The sequence below is a fragment of the Genypterus blacodes genome, unplaced genomic scaffold (genome assembly GCF_046128005.1).
Source record: "Genypterus blacodes isolate CSIRO-AG114 ecotype Tasmania unplaced genomic scaffold, CSIRO-AGI_Gbla_v1 ptg000040l_1, whole genome shotgun sequence".
NCBI lineage: Eukaryota > Metazoa > Chordata > Actinopteri > Ophidiiformes > Ophidiidae > Genypterus > Genypterus blacodes.
In genome coordinates, this window is record NW_027466853.1 from 1209504 (window position 1) to 1230405 (window position 20902).

The window sequence follows — 20902 nt, forward strand, 5'->3', positions numbered from 1 at the left end:
TAACAAGCAAAATCCAGAGGCGTTCTATCACTGTAGAAAGCATGTGTCATGTCTGTACAATCCTCTACTTTTATCATTCTAAAGGTAGACTAATGAATCACTGTAATTATAATTATGTGACTATGCACAGTTTTGGAAGGTGACTGTGGTTTTAGAATGTTTAGTAATGGATGTGTGAGCATTAGAGCCACTGTTGGAAAACATCTAAACAGATTTGGAGAATAGAGTTGTAATTTTTTCGAGAAAATAAATGCATATGTTGTGAGAATAAAAAATGTGTTTTGTAATTTGAGTAAAAAAAGGGTTTCACTTTATTCTTAAAATCACTCTTTATATCAAGCCCTTGGACGTTAGTATCATATGGTGTCACCTAGATCTGCAGAACTATAAGTTTATAGGCATAAGTGTCATACCACAAGTCACGACTTAGACTCAACTTAGACTGGAGTCACACATGTACTAATTTGATACATAATTAAAAAGAACTGACTACAGTAAGAACGGTCACCTCGCAATTCTTTATTTAACATTCTCTTCACAGGCACATATCACAATCATCATCATCATTCAGTGTCAGCACCTGGCAGGCTGGTAAATACGGTGTAGAAACGTGCAGAAGATGAATTTCTGATGATATATTTGAAGACGCTTCCATCCAAGCTGAGCTACCCACAGTTTATCAAGAATGTGTGTGAGAAGTTGGGTTATACTGTCATTATTCAACTGTCAAAATACATTTTTGTTGATGTTCATGGGCGCACATGGATCACATTTTAGTAGGATGTGCTCATGTGTTGCCTTTTAGGGCAGAGCGCTGTGTTCACACTAGCTTCAGGTAGAGGTCACTTACAAACATGAATGTGAACCATCGAGACAAAGGGATCAGATCTGTCTCAACATGTGACGTGTGGAGTCTTAATATTGCCAAATACTTACAGTAAAAGCTTCTCAATGCAGGCAGGCATTATTAAAACGTTGAGTCAAGTTAATTGAACTCTGATAATAATAGGAGATTGCAGGTTCAGATTTAATGTGGAATTTTCTTATCACCACAATAGAGTGCTTGCATCCTGAAAAATCCATGGGAGGAGGAGGATCGAAGTGTTGTCGAGCCTGCACGGGATCTATCCATCGCTGGGGTTGAGGCAATGTGAGGAATGTGAGAAAGCTTTTTATTAGTAATACATTAATTACAATTAATATACGGTGTGAAATAATTTATTCCTTCGGCAAGAAGGTATATATAGTAGGGTGATGTCGTGTCAGCTGAAGGTTATTCCTCTGATAATCACCTGCTGACAGTGCATAATTCTTCACGCAGTAGAGTTTGGAGTAAAGCGATCAAAGCATTCCAAACTCTGCATCAGTCACCTGGATCCTGCAGTCACCCTGCCTGACATGAGCACTTCACAGGGATCAGAAGAACAATGGAGCCTAAACATCTACCAGTGCATTTGCATAAGTGTATTGATCCTTTATGAACAATACAAACCAGGCTATGTGATTTTTTTGTAATATATTTCTAGTATTTGCACATCGACTGCATTCACGTGAGCTAAGTTACATGTTGTGTAGATGCTGTGCTGTCAGATGAGCCTTTTCAGTGCAAAAATGTGCCTAAATGCTGGTGGTCCCCATGGCTGCTATTCATGATTGTGGCTTTAAACGAGTTCCGTTACTCACCTGATTATGCCGTTTCAAATTTGTCATCTTTTCCAAACATGAAACAAGGTTTAACCAAGACTTGCTCAGCTTCAGATGATGATGCCCAATGAGCTGCAGCGACTTTTGGTCAGTCATGAAAGGGCCATTGCAGAAAATCTATTCAGCAGCAGTGTGAGCAGCAGTGTGTGAGTTTGGAAGGTTGTGTTGGAAATAAATAAGGGCAACACTTCTGATTAGAGCTGTCTCCATTTGGCTCGATGTTTATCAATCAACCCTCTAAACCAGGCCATTGCGCAACCATCCATGGGTTGCAGAGGACTGAAAATCTTTCTAACTGTTGTCTAATTGGTTTGACTGGAGGACAGATAATTGAGATAAATGCACATGTTCATTAGTGAGAACGGTTCTTCCATTTTAAAAGGTTTATTCATTTTGAACAGCTCACCACTGTAGCTCATTAACAAGCATCTGTGTGTGATATAGTCTGAATTCAGAAAATCTGACAAAAACATATTCGCCCAAATCAAAGTCACATCTGCAGTGCTTCTTCCTGTGGTGTCTTTAAAATATTAGTATTCAAAGTATCAATAAAACTAGAGAAAGAAACAGTCAGGTCCGTCAGTCCTGCCTTAAAATGTTTACTTTTGTTTCTCTGCCAGGTAAAAATCTCAGATTTTTGTGTCTTCTTCAAACCAGCTAATGAGGCAAGCAAAGCAAGAAAAGGAGGTACGGAAGAAAGAAGGAGAGAGATAATGAGGCATAAAAGAAGGGGGGAAAAATGATTTTCTTCATCTCCTTTCAGACAAAGTGACTTTATTATCGGCACCTAAGAGGTAGAGATAGATATTACACATCATTAAAACTTTGTCACAGGTTAGCACTGCATGATGCCAGTGTGCAAACCTCCCCTGTAGTCTACATTCTTCCTCCCAAAACCTGCAGTGGACCAAAGATTCCCCCTGTATAACTGACTGTAATGTAATCAACTGCTATGAATTGACTCGTAATTTATTTGATTCAATGTGAATGAATGACAGAGCAGGAACACAGCTCATTGCGAATGGCCACATTGACGTTAGCTAGATTTTTTTGGCATTTACCGGCTGTAATCACGAATCTTGAAACCAGGACTTTGCTCATTCCTCAGATAAATGGTCCCATATGTGATTAAGCAGGCAGGGAGCAACCATAAACAACAACAAACAAGTCCCTCACAACCAAAGCATGGTAGCAATCGCATTAAACCTGCTCTAAGTGAGGTATTCAACAATGGAAAACTGGAAATTAGACAGGCTTACAAACTGAGGTTGGCATCCATAAAACTGAGAGATGAGATCTGGGGAAAAAAATATAGAGACTATGGGAGACAAGAAGGAAACAATACAGTCAGCAGTGAAGAAAAGACTCCTAAGACATCCTAAAAATCTATTTCAGTAGGGTTATCAATAAATGATATCAATATGCACTAAGGACATTTTGTTCAGATGCAATAAAAGGCAAAAAACATTACATTACATTACATTACATTACGGTCATTGAGCAGACGCTTTTATCCAAAGCGACTTCCAATAAGTGCGTTCAACAAAGGTTGATAAAAGAACTTCAGGTCACAAGAAATCGTAAGTGCATTTCCTTCCAAAACCAGCAGCTAAGAGCATAACTAGAGCTGGAGTAGAAGTGCAATAAGTTAGGTACCAAGATGAATGAGAAAAAACCAGAAGAGCTAGGACAACATAGGTGATGTCCTAAGAGGGCAGACCTGCGTAGTGTCTCCTGAAGAGATGGGTTTTCAGCCTGTGGCGAAATATGGGCAGTGACTCAGCTGTCCTGACATGGGTCGGGAGATAATTCCACCACTGAGGTGCCAGAACAAACAGCCTATTGTGTTTATCTGTGTGTTGAGCTTTCTTTTTAAAAGTAACCTGTCTAGATGTTTCTTTACTAATCTTTTTATTATCATGGTAATAATGATCAGTTAACATGTTAGTGTTTATTAGTTTGTGTATTTGTCAAAGCTTCCCAAGTGTATGTAAAATGCTCCGAGATTTAGTTCAGCAAGGGCAAATATTGTCCTCTATAAAACTTATTTCCTATGCTGAATGTACTTCAAATCAGTGTAGCGTATAGTTGTACTCATATATACCACAAGTGTCTGCAGTATAACTTGTATAAAGTGTACATATTGTCATTACATGACAATAGCCAGTTTCACATTCTGCACTTTGGACCCCTTATTGTGTGTACTTGTACTCCTTATCGTGTCTGCTCTTATGTATTCTTGCATGTATTCTTGCATGTTGATGTTTGATGAATCTCTCAATCTTCTACTCTATTGCAACTGTTGCACAGCAATTTTCATCTTATCCTATCTAATCTTATATACAGTAATTTGAGAAAAGACTTAAATAATTAATACTATGTGCTAACCATGTATATATTGGTAACTCTAAGCAATTGGAAGCACTGCAGCTACTGTACATACTGGAAAAAGTACATTCAAAAACTTACAGTATACTAGCTGGGTGTTTAAAGTGGACATATCAGACAGCTGCTCAGGGACAACTGATCCGTCAGTGATGCTCCCACCAACAGCTTTTCACATTTACAAATCATTTTAGACGGTTTTGCTGAGGAATCAAGCTAGCTGTCTACCATTTTGTCAAAATGTTTCATCATGAGTAGCGTCTCCCTTTCTGCTGTGCTGCATTGTGGGACAATAGTGTCCCATCATCAGCACACTCATGAGGACTGAATATAGTACGTACAAGGACGTACGAGTCTAGACAGAGTGATGAAGCTTAGCAAAGTTGACCACACTATATAGAGTTTAGTATAATTACTATTTAATGCACATTTGAGACACAGTTATAGAATTATAAATAGATCCAGTATTGTGGGTCAGCAACACCATGGTAGGCAAACCCCTGGGTTAATTCTCCTTCCATTGCCCTTGACCAAGGCCCAAGCTGTAGACTTGAGGTTGGTCCCTGAGTGCTACGATGCGGCTTCCCACTGCTCCTGGTATGGGGGAGTGGGCCAAAAGCAGAGGACGAATTCCCCCCTGAGAGTGTGTGAGGTCATTAATCAATTTAAAAAATGCACCTCACCAGCATTTACACATGACCCTGTGACACACTGGAACCACTCTGGAAGTTGTGTCTGGTAGAAATACACATTTAAACTGTGGAGAGTCTGGTTGACTGGTCTTTATTCAGACAATTTGTGTGTGGGGACAAATGTTCTGATTGGCAAGGCAAGAAAAACCTTATTCATCTTATACTGTACATTTAATGCACAAGGGAAAGTCATTGTGCCTTAGAAGAACACCCACCTACATGTAGCTTATTATCAATGAATTATTATCATCATTACTCCTTCAACATCAATGCTGTTACTAAAATGAATCACTCTTAGCGCAGCAAATTGTCGCATGTCATCCATCAAGACATCAATGTTGTTAACAATCAATTGATTTATCCTTAGAAATGTCAGACTAAATCAATTCACATTCGGAGTCACAGTATTTGTAGCCACATTAAGTCTACTCTTGCATTTATTTTGTCCAGGGAAATAAACAGGAAAAAAGAAATGTTGCTTAGCAGCCCAAACGACTGGTTTTGAGAAGGACCAATCAGTATCAATCTTGTTGGATTGTTCTTTAACAAAGCTATAACTGATGAACCGTATAATACTCAAACTGAGGCAAAATCTTCTTATTGCAGCTCACAAAAAATGAATGTTTACCCATTAAACTGTTCCACTTAATCTGTGTTGAGCTTATCAATCGCTTTGGGACCGAGGTGGGAAATTGATGAACAGTTCTGTGTGTCCCCTGATGTGTCCTCTGGGTCCAGCTGTCATTAGGAGCCTGTATGGGTCTCAGGGCCTGAACCTGTCACTGCCAGAGGACACAAGGGTGCCATGCATTCAATAGGTCTCCACTTTTAACTTTCAAGATCAATATAACAGACTAAAGTCTAAAGGCCCCAGGATATCTACCCAGATGATAAAGACAATTTATAGGCTGTAAACTAAACACAGTGCCTAAGAACTCATGTGTCTGCTTTTCTTCTGATACATCTCCTTGACTGTTCGTCCAAATATTACATCAAAATAACAACACAAGTTAGGGTGGTGCTGATTTCCCACTTGTAATTCCAACACGCTGGGCAGTGTGGAAATCTGTAATCAATACGGAAGAACCATAACGCCTGAATACTGGAAATGAAGGAATACTACAAATACTCATAGATTATTCATATTTAGGGTCAGGGATATGACTATGGTAAGGCATCGGATTATGTAGCCTGAATTTTAAATATACAGCCATATTGGTACAAAATATAGAAAGTGCAATATTCCGGTGTCACGTGATCTCAGCTGACCAAACCCATCCTTCATGACGGCGTGTGGGTGAGAAGACATTGTATTACTTCTGGGCAGCCAGAGGAAAAGTGTGTAATAATTGCCAAGCCAGAAACACAAGCCCATTCGTGACTCTTTGTACATATGACTACACTGAACTTTATGAAAGGCTTAAAAGATAATTGATTGACACACATTTCATTCCTGTGGTGTCAAGTTTTTGTCAAGTCAAAACATCTCTACTTATTCAGGTCTTTACTGAGGACTGTAATGACCTGCACATTTTTAAGCTGTGTGTGGATGATTCTGTTTCTATACATCCGCCACACAAGAAAGCAGTCCCTCCATCGTGACCGTGGCTCTTCCTTCGCCTGTACAGAGCAGAGTGCATCATGAGTGACAACTTAGACCTTCCTGCCAACCAGCAGCCATTATCATTCTGTTGAATGTAATTGCTACACCTTACGCCTGTGACCTTGATTTTGGAGTAGTCAAAAAAACATCACATCACAACACTCTGACCCCGTCATATTCTGCAAAACAAATTCAGTTACCATGAGAAGTTGAAGATTTGGTGGCATATCTGAAGAAAACACCCAGGCTGCTGCTTTCCTTGGTGTGATAAAGGAAAGACAGAGCCGTCCATCAGGTGTGTATGAAGGTGGATTTGGATCCTCTGTGCACCTCAGGTATGAAGACCTTTACTCCAACCTGACAGACCGGGCTCTGTTTTTCCTTCCTTAGCAAATGTTTTGGTTCCAAATACTTGCAATCTGTCTTTTAAATTAAATCTGATGCACTTAAGGGTTTTCTCTCTATTCTGTATTTTCCATTATAGGTGGAGTGTTTTTGTTGTGAAGTTATGTTTTGCCCTGTGGTGGTTGGTTTGACTGACTGTTGGTCACAAAGATTATTTGAAAAAGTTATGAACACCTTACAGAATTGGCATTGTTGCACGACAGCAAGGATATTAATATTGTCTCAATATTAATCAACCAATAATGTTTTTTTTCTAAAATTATCAGACCTTGTTCTGAAAAGAGAAGACTTTTATTTTCTTATCATATCAGAATTACAAGAGTTATACTCTACTTCCTTCATCAATACTATATACAAAGTGCAAAGACGGATATGAAACCAATCAAAAATAACAAAAAGGAAAATTGGAAATTTTTAGCTAAAAGTTTAAAACAAGCATCGGCATAAACACACAGGACAGCATTCTAATGAAGCATCAGAAAGCAGAAAAAGAAAATCCATGGATTAGATTTCAATCATGTAGAACAGTGACGTTTGTGTGAATTTGATCATTCAGAGTAATCGCTGATTTTCTTCTTCATTTCTTGTGCCACTATCCCAAACTAAAACAGAGGGCATACGTGCAGCAGAACACGCTGCCCAAGGCACACAGCTGCTGCTGCTTCACTCGTTCTCAAACTTGCTGTATGGGTGGTCCGAGTCAGCAATCAGACCTGCACACAGGAAAATGGAAGTCAGAGCAAGAATGGAACAAATTAGCAGACAGAAGCCTTGTTTACAACATGCAGTACATGACTGGCTGTGGAACTGCTACTTTGGTTTACTCCTTCCCCGTGTTTCTCTGCACCTCTGGAGCAGAGTGTCTCAAATTGTCATGTTATGGAATGAAACGTGGTGCCAACGCTTCATTTTGGGAGCTGGTCACAAGCCATCAGCATGGAGAGGTTACACTAACTCTGACTAATGGAAGATGTCAATGAGTGGCTGCTGGTGTGTGAGGCATTAATCTGTAGAGGAGACTTCAGGCTGTGCTTCATTTTTTATGCAAATGTATCTATTCTTTAATGTACATTTATGGAATTGTGTTCCTTCAGTCACCGAACCGAACCCCTGCACCCCCTCTGTAATGCATGTGTTTGTGTGTGATTTGATTGTGAATTGCATGTAATAAGACAAATAAAGTATCTTATCTCATCTTAAGTAACTGTAAAGTGGCTTGTTTATAAAGGATTAGATTAAGATTAGTGTTGTTGATTGACTTTTGTACTACAGAACTGTTTACACAGTGCTGGGGAGGACAGATGGTGTCACACAGCCACATTCATTCATAAAAATTTTGTAGGCTGCCTCTTTGTATCTGTAGTGAAAGAGGCATAATAACAGTATTTCCTCATTTGCATATCTTGTAAGACATTCATAAAACACACCGCCACTCAAAAATTAAGACCTGTTTCAGTTTGACAGTGAATTTATTCAATTGAAAGTTGGGTGAATTTGGGTTAAATTGTACAGTGACTGGCCAATTCATCCTTTCAGGACGCATGGCGGTCTGTGTGATACAAATGTAGCCACTGCTTGAAAGAATGGCTAAGTGTTGGATCACACAGAGGCTGTATAGCAGTGAATACTGAGAGGTTCATTGGATTGAGTTTCACAGAATCAAAGAAAACTGAGAATGAGAGGGAAAGAACCTTGGCTGTAACCTCTCTACAAGTGCAGACTCATGTAACACATGGACACACACACACATGCGAGCTTAGGCAGGCAAGCATACATGTCATCTACACAGAGAGAAATGACAAAACCTGCCATCTGACTTCACTGATGCTGCCCAGGGACAGACAAGCACACACAGGCCACTCAAAAGTCTCAAAAGGAATTTCATCAATAACTGAAAAAATTACATTTTAATCCTATGGGCATCTTTGCAGGCCCATGCTAAGGTCAGAGCTATTTATACCACTACTGTAACATTAAGTGACTCTAGCACTGCTTCAAGTTAAACAAACTTGGGGAGGTGGGGAAGTTCAGGATGAAATCCAGGAAGATGTCTAAGCTGCCACATCCGTCAGGTTTAATATCCGAGTCTCTAGAGCTGCACAATAAAGCTATTAATTAGCAAAAAATGAAGCATTAAATGTGTCTAACCATTCCTGCAACCGGCCAACTGCTGTCTCAGCATTAAGTGAAAATCACAGCAGAAGTAGCCACAAAGAGTTGTGTGTGTCAAGAGGGAGGAAGGTCAGCATTTGCTAAATACAAACTAGGGAAACTGGGGCTTTTATGCTCAACCACAATTGCAACTTTAGAATGGAATGGGGGGTGGGACTGGGGTTTGTTTCCCCTGTTAGTACAGTTTGACATGTACACTTGTGCATGGAATGTAATGTCAAGCCAGGTTGCATATTTTGTCAGGTTACATTGTAATGCAAACCACATTTTTCTAGAATATTACATCATTGCACAAAAGCATTGGTCAACAATAGCACCAAAGTAGGAACTAATAAGATTGAGTTGACTGACAGTAACAGGGATAAGCGGTGATGCATATGCGACATCACAGACGTGTGTATGGCTTCATCCTGCGGCCTCAGTGTACAGTTTAGAGAAATAAACGTTGAACTAAAAAGCTCAGCTGAACAGACGTGAAAGTGGATGTGTAGGTGATGCCTCTGGGCTCTTTTGCTCAAATTTGTTTAGTGCACGGTGTGCAGTTCTCTGGACAGCAAGTCAATGGAGCTCAGTACAGATGCTGCTGCTGCAACCTTAGCCAACACCAAAGCCATTATGGGCTATGATACTACAGGACTGTTCTATACTCAAGGACAAACCATTGACGGTTGCTTCACTGTGAAGTCATAACAGGACTCAGAATTAACATTGCAGTGTCATAAATTATGCTTAAATTGATAGAAGCCTTAAGGAATAGGAGTTGGTGTAACCTACATGTGGCCCGAATTGCCCTGCTCTGGGACAATACTGCTGAATAATGCATTGCTGGCACTGTGAATGGAAATCATATTCAAAGACACTGACCTGGAAAAGCTGAAACAGATTCAAAATGCATCCAAGGCAAAGTTCATACGGAGGGAGTAGAACAGGAGGGTAGGTTTACATCGTCAATGTGTAAGAATTCATGTTAATGTAAGGTGTAAACGCAGACGTGTGTGACCTGGCTCCCAATGTGATCACATCTGTCCAATAGTAACGTATAAATGCTATATGTTTAGTGGGATAAAATCTGAGTTGCACTGCCTCGTCTTTCTCATTTTGAATTGGAGATGTGAGTTGCCCCTGGAACACAGACAGAAACAGCCTGCACAAAAAAGGCAGCTATCTTAAAAATGGTTTAAGATCTTCCATGGATCTAGGCAGAAGAACGGTCTTCAAACATGTAATGGACCTCCCACTGAGATCCAATCACAATACAGGCAGTATCCTGTTAGCAAGCTTAATACTCAAGTTAAGCATATTGAAATTAAGGATGAAGAGCTGTTTGCCGTCTGAATCTATCAATAAGGTGAACACACTGCATACATACCATACTTCTTGCGGATCTCATCGTGCCTTGCTTTTCTCTCCACCTTCCTGCAAAGAGAAGAGGCACAGGCTCAGACATTTTATAGGAAAGAACAAATGTAGTTTAGTTCAGGGGTGTAGCATGCATACAGCTAGAATCCACCAACCTACCTTTGTTTCAAACCAACTACCTGTATGCAAATTCCGACATATCAAACCTAAGATGCTTGAAATGGCAAATAATGAATGCGTCTTTCAAAATGCACATACAAGGTTTGTTCCCTAGTTTGAGGTGGAAACAATATATCCAATTAAATGAAATGTATTGAATTTGAAACTATTTTGACAGAGAAGCCACTGTCATCACACTTATCATCTGACATTAACTCTGGTACATAGAAACAAATCTTGCAAATCTTCTGTGTTTCGTGAGCTTTTAAAAAAACAGCTCGTAAACAGCTGATCAAAATGTGGTCTACTCCCACCACCTCCCCCTTTCACCTGCCTTGGTGCAAATGAAAGTGACAACAGATGCAACCCTCACAAAGGGAATGGTTGTTTTGCATGTGGTGGCCACAGATATTTGTTTCCTTATCCTTCCCGACAGATTATTCTCTAGTTTTGTGTTCTGCTAGTGTCCATGTCACTACTCCTGGCATGAGGTGGCACCTGCAGCCCAATCAGGTTGCACAGGTAGTCCAGCTCCTCCGTGATGGCACATCTGTACGTGCTGTTGCAGGGTTTGCTGCGTCTCCCGGCACATTCTCAAGAGCATGGAGGATTTACTAGGAGACCGGCCATTACACAAGGAGAGCTAGACCGGGCAGTGGAAGAGCGTCAATCCAGCAGCAGGACCAGTATCTGCTCCTTTGTGTGAGGAGGAACAGGAGGAACACAGCTAAAGGCCTACAAAATGACCTCCAGCAGGCTACTGGTAGGCATGCTTTTCACCAAACAGAAACAGACTCCATGAGAGGGCATGAGGGCCTGGCGTCCTCTAGTGGGACCTGTAATCACAGCCCAGCACCGCGCAGCGATAACCAGTCCTACTCCCACTCCTACTCCTGGGTTGTGTAACAGCTGATCTCCTGGTATTTCCTCACTTCTTGCGCCTGCATGTATGAATGTGCCATCCACAGACATCGAACTGCAGCAACTGGCCAATGAAAAGGGCCAGGTACAAAATAAACATTTAATTGGCTGTCACACATCCCACACCGCTATCTAAAACAACAAGAAATATAATTTGCTACTGGGATCGCACAAGCATGAGCATAGCATGTTTTGTCCATTTTGACTCTTCTGAAAACCTCACAGCTGAGTGATACAATATTGGTAATGTGCGCATATTTGTTGGGATGAATGTTTTGGCTTTTACATCTGAAAAGCTTGAAAACTGATTGGTATTAGTAATATGGATAGGATGACTAAACGGGAAGGTGAAATTAACTGCAGGATTCTCTCTGCAAATAAACTAAACTTAAGGTGCTTTCATACCTTCCTTGTTTGGGGTGACTCAACTTTATAGGTGTTTCAGACCATTTGGGCATGATACACAAACATGCAAACACATTCTGAGTGAACACCGGACAAACAAACTGGTCCAACAACACTGACATCTTTGGGAACGTAAAAGTCACTTTCTCTCTCTTTCAAGCCATAAACAGCTGCCAAGGTTTTAACTGGCAGTGAAACAAGTAGAGCAACAGGCCTGCCATCAGCTCTCACTCCGTCTTTCTGAGAGATCACAAAGGCCTGGGAGGAGATTTGGTGCGTTAGACCTGAAGGACCGTCAATTCACTTCATCTCCGCACAAAGAGCTGCTGTAAATCAGTCTGTCCTTTATTGCCAGGTAGTGATCTGTGAGCAATCAGGGTGGCTGAACGCTGCCTGCCATCTGCCCCGCCAGCCCATTACAGCCGTGTACGCAAGTGATTGACTGCCTTAAACGCCCCCAACACACAACCATGGAGTCAGGAAACAAGTGGACAACAAGTTGAAGGATCTTGTCCATGGAAACAGGACAAGATCTGAAGGTAAAACGAGGCTGAGTAAGACCAGCGTATGAACACAGAGGAGTGCCTGGACTCTCTTCCAATAATTACATATTTTATTCAAAATGAACAGCAAATGGAGCGATTTCCTTTGCATCTCTTAATTACAGCTCCACAATTTTTCAAATCAAAACAGTGATTTATGTGCAAAAGGCAAAAAGCTTAATTTAGCAGCATAAGGAGCACTCTAAAACACCGCCAACATTGTAGTGGTATCACAACTGCACAATTTACAACCGTTTCCTTCCTGATGTATTTAACAAGAACATGAACACTGAACTACAATCACTTCAGCTTGGTAATCAGTCTACTGCAGTGATGTATCGCCACCAAAGTGCTGTGCTTTAAAAAAAGGGAGGCACCCAAAATATTTTAGCACAAAAACCTACATCCATTTTTAATACACTAACAAGGTCCACGCAACTAACAAACTCTCTTCCTTTTTCCACATCTTTACAGGTCATGTACGCTTTCAGAAATAACGCGTCTTAAACTGTAAATCATTGACTCAACCACAATCCATTAGGAAGATATCAACATCTTGTAGAAAATAGCAAACTATTAAAACTACTATTAAAGTGGATCTACATCCTTGCCCTGTTTTGATTGGCAGGAAGGGGAGCAGTCATCAAGTCACTTGGCCTTTCTCCATCAGACTCACTGTGCCCCCCCCCCCCCAGCTCTATCCCTGAGGAGTGCATGGAAGCTGTTTCTCTATGACCTTTCATAGTAAACAGAGCGGACAGGAGAAATGGCAAATATGTGAGCTGGGTCTCTTTGCATTCACACTGGGCCAGGATTTAACTTTCATCGACCATCACATATGGTTCAGTCAGTGACCTCCACATGTGATGTAGGCTCATCTCTAAACGATGGCCGGAACATTTTATATTCTTTTTACATTCACTTCTTGTTTATCAATTCAGACTTACTTTACCATTAAGAAAGTATTGTGCTACTATAAACTCTTCTTGCCAGCTCACCAGTGTTTGAAATATAAAAGTCTGGCACACAGAAGAGCTACATGTTTATAAACAGGTCTATCTTCAATTCTTCCAAAGATAATACGCATACTGAATTAGAGTGAAAATGTACAATACATACGTTGGAATAAATGACCCCCGTCTGTACCACGACACACTTCATGTGAGGTAATGGTGCAGTTATTTAATAACAATGGCTTTGTAGGCTGCAATGTAACTTGGTTCGCTGAATTTACATGACACATTGTTCAATTGGCTAAGAGAGGAAGTCCATGAGAATGCATGTGGAGGTCTGCCCTCATTATAGCATTTACATGCCTCAGTAAATAGATTTTCAATTGCATAATCTACATCCCTTATTTGAAGTCAGGATATGTCCAAGTGCAATTAATGTTTTGAATATTTATTTCTATTTGCCAACTCAATTCCCAAACCTCTCCATGTTTCTATGGTGGAATAAGTACAAGGGACCTTTCTGTCAACACACCCACTATGCCCTCCGTCAAGCTTAGACACAAGACATCTCAGAGCGACTGTCACTGTGTAGTTACCAAAGAGGACAACAGTGGATTGCAAGGAAATAAAAATATCAATTGAGATTCTGGCTCGACTTGTCAGGACTGGGATCATGTCTAAACATTTTCATGACTTTTCCAAACCTGATGTTTTTAAATCTACTAGATGTCATTGAAAAAATACCAACTTCTTTACTTGAAGGAGAAATGAGCTAAAGAGATTAATTATGCAGCTGTTTAATAAAATGCCAGTAACTCGGTTTCAATTGAGAACTTTAGTGGTGTGAACGCTGTTTCAAAGGCTTTTCCATCCAGACAAAAGACATATTCCGATGCAAACACTTTGATCTTTGAGCAGCAATATCACTGGGCTTTCAAAAATCTGTAGTGGTCAAATCCTAGAGGGAGCAGTTAATGTCTTCCTCTAGCCAGGGCTCAGAGGATGATGAAGGCTTAGTGCCATGAGCTCTCTCTCTGGGGGCGAGACAACAGCGTCTGGAGGCACTAGCATCTCTCATGACGGGCCTTCTACTACTAGCTATCTGAATGTCCTGTTCAGAAGACGAACCACATCTATGTAGGTCACTAAACCCTGACTTTGGAGGTTTGATCATGCACACCACAGGAAACCCTGATGAGATTCTTCAACACATGAGATGCTCACATAGGCGAGACAAGACAACAAAGAGACTAAGCCATGGATCTGACATTCCATCCCCACCCCTACAAGCGATGATGATAATCCTCCGTTACCGACCATCTTTCTGCACGAGCGCCCCCGTGTACCAACACGTCATTCAGCCGTCCTCAGAGGATGAAGACGCGAGGAGCTCCGGAACAAAAAAGAAAGAGGTGGCTGAGACATTTATGAAGTGAGGGAAGAGCGAGGCTTCCTGGGTTTCTCACAGTACTACAATACACACTGCTATATGACTGAGGGACAAGCAGCCTGTCCCCGGGATTCTACAGGATGTAGCATCTCTATTTATGGCCAGACTACCAAAGAGCAGCTGTTCAGCATTGACAATTCAATTGGTGTTGGAGGATGAGAGCAGAGGAACAGTGAGCTCCTCTGAGGGAAAAAAGCTTGTTGAGACTGCAGAAACAGCACAGTGAAGCAGAAGTACCACTTTATGTTGAGCAAGGAAGAATTCTGTTGAAGTAAAGTGGGATTCTCAAAAGCTATCTTGAAAGCGACTGGCCAATGAGCATGAGTGAAGTGGACTATGAAAACTATTCTGTCAAGATAATTTATGAAGTCAAATCTTTGGTTTCTATTCAGCCGTCCGAGGCAGAACAGACAGAATACAGAATTGTTTTACTCTATTACATTTCACAGTTTAATGTACCGTGGTCTTAGGTTTATGGGGTTTTTCCACACTCATAGGAAACAATTGCGATTATGGGTAGTTTTGACTGACAAACTTAGGACAACAACACAAATGTATTAATATTTTCTTATTAAGCACTGAAAACATTACATGATTTAATAGCTTGGATAGCTATAGGTTATTAGCTAATAGATTAATTGTCACTTTCCATCATAATTTCTTTTGGAACAATGGCTAGAAGAGCATGATGAAATATTGTCCAAATAATCAGTTAAACAATAATCCGCTAATTTCAGTTAAACTGCTGGTAAATGTACTGATACAATACCACCCTGGAATTTGGGGTTAGGGCAAACACAATAACTGGTTTCTGACATGAAGATAAATAAAACAGCTTGTTTTTGATCATGCATGCTAAACCAAGAAATGAATTATGTCTTAGCAAATATGGTTCCAAGTCAGATATTGGGGTAAAAAAAACAGTAACTTCTACAATTTCCAAAGCTTCAAACCTTTTTGCCCAAAGCCCAGAGTGAATATCCTTACCGTTCTTCAGCGCGCTGTTTGTTCTCAACTCTCTTCCTGTTAAATCTCTCTTCATCTCTGTCCACCCTTAAAACAGAAGCAGAGACGAGAGTCACATTTAATACTGTTGCTAGAACATCTGCTCACACCCGAGTACGAAAAGGAGAAACATTGTACCGTTTCAGGGCTTCCTGTATTTGCTGGTTTTCCCTAAGGAGTATTTGAACATTCAGATTTGAAAATGGATACATTTAAAAGGAATAAGGAATAAGGCAAACAGTAATATGATGTTATGTAACAGTAGATCAGTTATAACATGGCACGTCTTCTAATAACTCTTGTCTCTCGCCACACCATTAGTGTAAAGTGCTGCCACACTGCTGATTTCTTGGACACGTCTTCTTTCTGCTTGCGTTATGTCTGACAGTAGCAGACGCTCTCAACAGGGCTTACACAACATTTTCAAATTTTGATTCAGTGTATTTTAAATCAATATTGCAACTCACTGAAGGAAAGAAGAGTGATTCAAAGTTCTCTCAAGTATGATATATTTCAGGCTGCACTTCAGCAAAAGAAATTGATGTTGAAGACTTAAGTGCAGCCTGTGCATGTGAAATCTTTCATAATAATAACATTGCTTTGTTTATGGCAACACCAGGTGAGAATACAGAATGTATGTGGTTATATGAATACACAAGAAGGAAAAGATAAATGGAGTGATGTTGCATCTGGTATGTACATGTGTTTTCTTGCACAAAGTTCACTTCCCTAAAATGACGGACAGATGCAGCTACACCCACACAAGTTCCTCTGGGACAGGGTGGCCTGCAGGTGACAGACTGACATGACATTTTCATTTTGGGATGTTCACTGTTGCTCAATAAGAGCGCCAAACAGAGTGCTTTAAAGGAGGAAGCAAACATCATGAGGCTGCTGGTGCAACCGCAGACTGGAAATAGCTTTGATTTGTGGCCACATAACTCTACAAGAACAGTTGCTATAAAGTGGCATACGAGTGATCAAATGGGATCAAAGCAGCCGTGAAGAGTCATTAAGTATTATTGACATTTGAGCACAGCGGTAATATAATTCTCAGGCCACACCCAGCTTAGTTCAACACAGGCGCTGTTCTTTATGGAAAATCCAGTTTTCACAGTGTGCCAGGTGAGGAGACGTATGCAGCGTCAGCTAACTCTGCTCCATTAAACAGATTTACAATCGCATAATCTAGCGCCACTTCTTGTAGTAAGAAAACATTTACGCCACTTTGAATCTAACTATGGTGTGTGATGTGGGCCATGGTTAAGCACACGTCTGCGGGTGTGTGTAGCAGAGGTGCGTGGTGGGACTTTGACAGCTGAACATGATAATCAAGCAGAACAGCAACGAAATGTGTGATCACATCCTCACCTAGTTATCCTCCATTTCAGTGAGAGCAGTGGGGTGTCTCATGAAGCGTGAAAGCTATTTTACTTAAGCTGTAAGTCGGGTTTTTCTGTGTCACAAACATGCCTCACTTCTGGTCACCTATGCTCCACGGCTTGCCAGGTACAGAGCAAGTTATGTTGAAGCTTAATGGGGCTGAAATATAGAGCACCCCCTCCTGACCAATCAAGTCATTTGGAAAATGGCAACACCGTTTTGTGGAGGATCCCATTGAACAAAGGTCACATATCGTTAGGGGGTCTCTCTGTAGGACAAAGATATGGAGATACTGGCAAAATGAATGTCTCCGTACACGTTACATAGAATTATAACAAATTGGACACCACACACACAGGCATACACCTTTGTGTGATTGCTTTAAGATTTTAAATTCTGTAAGGAGAAGCTTAACTCCCCCAATCATAACAAACACCTATGTTGACTTTCTAATAAATTGTATTATTTCTTCCTTTGATCAGTGTGTTCCTGACTTGTTACTGGAAATTGTAATAGCAAACATTCTAAACAGTGATGAAATTAGAGTAATGTGTACCATTGTGTGTCCGTGCAGCAATCTACGTTTTTAATGACATATAACCTGCAATGTTCAAAAGAACAGAGTTATACTATACTACTATATTGAAAACTACCTCCAAAAAGATTCATGAATACAACCAGTGAGACAGCATTGCTGTTCAATTGGCACGTTAACTTACCGGGGTTGGCGTCTCCTGCAGCAACAGCAGCAGCAGCAACAAACAACAATGCTGATGAGGATGACTCCGCCCACCACAGCCATGGAAATGATCAGGGCTTGAAAGTTGACTGGGAAACACAAACTGAATGAATATTTTACATCCTAAACATTACAAAAGCTTTATCAAAGTAGCTGCATTTGTATGTTTCAACCTGGATTCTGGAGTCCTTTAATAAATCCAAGGTGACATTTGGAGGATTCTTTCACAGCAACCAACAACTACTGCCTGAAAATTTGTTTGGCAACAGTGCCACGTGTCGGTGCTACAGTGGAACTACACGTCAGACCACATGTCTCAATAAGGAAGCTGTACAGATACCATCACTTCATGAGAAAACAAAACTAAGGCAGCAATGGTGGTTACCAATATAACTTATCACTGCTAACTGACCCGCATTCCAATAGTTTACCATGAACAACCTGTACTATTGAACAATTGTGCACAATTGTACACATAACCTTTTGAGGAAAGGTATTCACTTTGCTTTTATAACAACTATTGGACAGTATTCTATTTTGGAAAAATAGGGTAAGGAGCTCCTCTCCTCCACTTGGTTACCCAGTCTCATACACACTGCAGCTGGAAATGTGGGTTTGTTATTTGTCAAGAAGCATTTAGTCATTTATACAATAGTAACAACAATATTTGCAGTTTCTTGTCAACTAAAACTTACCATCTGTATGATAAGTGAAACAAATAAATACTATGTCTTCATTTACAATAGAAAACCTTTCATAGCTGTTAAACAAGACATTGGAACGAACTGATAAAAAAAAAAAAGATCAACTCACGCCAGCACACTCCCCAACGTGCCTGGGACAACTCGCACACAGATGCTGGAGGAAGAAGCCATCTGACTGGGTACTCTGTGCACGAGTTGTTGGTGAAACACCACAGGCACTGCAGGCAAAACACAAGGATCAAACATTATATCTATGCTTCAGTTAAGATGACAGCTGCCTATTTCATGTTGTTATATGCAATGTAAGATAGATAGATAGATAGATAGATAGATAGATAGATAGATAGATAGATAGATAGATAGAAAACTGGGAAATTATTATGTCACACCAGCATTACAGTTAAGACACGCTAAAATAAATGAAAACACAGAGTAGTAAATAAATAAAAACACAGTCATAATAAATAGAATAAAATAAAGCAGTGGATGATGTTCCATAGTGGACTCGGCCTGGGGACCAGAGGGTAGCCAGTTCGAGTCCCCTGTGGACCAAAAAGCGTTGACTGGCAGCTGGCAGCTGATGTGTTGCCAGTTTGCCCCCAGGGCACTGCTGAGGTCGCTGGCTGCCTGCGGTGCCTCCTCCCGTGCATGTGTGTATGTGTGTAAGAGGGGCGCGCAATATTAGATGTGTGTGTGATCTGCCGTGTATGTTATGTATAAAACTTTCTCATCGCTGGGAGCAGGACGCATTACGAAGTCAGTTCGTCAGACATAATGGTGTCGGAAGCGTGATATAGCACTGAACAAGGCACCGTATCGAACACCCTTTATGGGATCTCTCGGGCAAAGGTCTGCGTGTTATCAGGCTAATACTGCAATACAGTATTTACAACAACAATAATAATGATTATTAAAAATGGTCAAACCCTTACCTTTGCGTTTGGAACACATTTGTCGCACGTCGTGTAGAGAGAGCAGGCTGGAAAGAGAGAGATAAGTCAAGTTCCACGAGAAGGAAACGAAAGCCATGATAGCTAGCTCAAGACCAGAAACCAGGTGTTTACGCTCACTCCCAGCTGTGACCCAGATTCAATAGCATTACTTTTCCTCTAAAGTTCCATCTAATTTAAGTTAAACTCCTCTTTATACAGTATTTAGTCAGTTACTTTCCAATATTCCGCGGTACAGATTAAAGTTTTTGAACAGTTTGTAAATTTTGAACTGACGAACAACTTACGCGGCGGAGGTGGTGGCGTAGATTGGCATTCCGTCTGGCTAACAAAGCTAACACACAACACCACGGCAGCTAAAAACACCGAAGAACTCGGCGTCTGTCTCTTGGCAGTGTTCATCGTTAAAATAAAAATATGTATGAAATATAGTAAATGTGCTTGTCTTCAGTTGCTGTTAGCTTGTCTTCTAGCCCGCAGCTCTCGGTTGTTTTACTGTCTTAGATTTGCTTAGGTGACTTCCTGGGTTTTCACGTTTACGTCACGACGGCCCGGGCGGGCGGAGTTCCATCAATGAAAAAACGCAAACGCACCAGTTACACCCCAGCGTAACTGGTGTAAAACGAAGTATTTACTTTGCTTTGTGTAAGTAATACCACATTAAACCTGAAAAATGTTTTTCAAAAGAAGAAGTCTTGTGCCTCTTAACCCTTCTGCCCTCCTCGGGCATTTATGGCCATGTTTGCCCTCTTTTGTTTTTTGTTTTGGTGAGAATTCTGGCTGTGTCACAGCTTTTGGCATGCGTTTTCGCAAGAACTCTTATTTTTAGTCAAATATTTTTGAAATCCATCGTCTTTTACTCTTACTTTTATACTCATTTGCACCCTATGGACAGCTTCGTGGCAGAAAAAGCCGCGCAAATAAAAACTGCTGTAAAATCATCATACATCAATATTATTTTCTACTTTTTTCCCCATAAATCTCTTAGTTGCCCAAAACTACCAAAGATTCAATCATTTACAGGATTTTAACCCTTTAAATGTCTTTAAACTATTTAAAGGATGTCTTTATTTGTGACAAAAACACAGAAAGGTCATTATTTTTCATTAAATAAATAGTACGGGGATGGGGCTTTGGTGGTGATAAGAGTCTTGGATCAGCATCAAAATTGATTTAATTGCATTAGTAATTTGTTATGTAGAGTGAGATACTCCCTTTGGACACCTTCGTGGCCAAAAATGCTCCGTTGTCTTCCATTAAAACTAAAAATTTTCTAATCTATATGCCATTACTTTATAAAATTGTGCATTCTCTAATGTCAGCCATTTGATAATCAAGAAATGGTGATATTTGTCATTTTGACTGTATTCC

General features: G+C 40.5%; 1 protein-coding gene across 1 annotated transcript; it reads right to left on the minus strand.

Moving 5' to 3' along the window:
- Positions 1–7248: 7248 nt before the first annotated feature.
- On the minus strand, positions 7249–20071 carry LOC142999064 (pituitary tumor-transforming gene 1 protein-interacting protein). The gene is made up of 7 exons (XM_076148459.1): positions 19819–20071; positions 19514–19560; positions 18691–18799; positions 17858–17966; positions 15738–15803; positions 10331–10377; positions 7249–7502 (listed from the first exon to the last, which is right to left on the minus strand). Exons 1-7 carry the CDS (start codon positions 19931–19933, stop codon positions 7453–7455), a joined length of 543 nt encoding a protein of 180 aa, XP_076004574.1. The 5' UTR covers positions 19934–20071; the 3' UTR covers positions 7249–7452.
- Between the last annotated feature and the right edge of the window lie 831 nt (positions 20072–20902).

What these genes read in the sequence shown, in the direction of transcription:
- LOC142999064 (XM_076148459.1), bottom strand. Translation starts at nt 19,933, where the DNA reads ATGAACACTGCCAAGAGACAGACGCCGAGTTCTTCGGTGTTTTTAGCT. An exon ending in TGCAGGAGACGCCAACCCCG is followed by an intron (nt 15,804 to 17,857) that starts GTAAGTTAACGT and finishes TTCTGTTTTAAG; the next exon opens with GGTGGACAGAGATGAAGAGA. An exon ending in AAACAGCGCGCTGAAGAACG is followed by an intron (nt 10,378 to 15,737) that starts GTAAGGATATTC and finishes TTCTCTTTGCAG; the next exon opens with GAAGGTGGAGAGAAAAGCAA.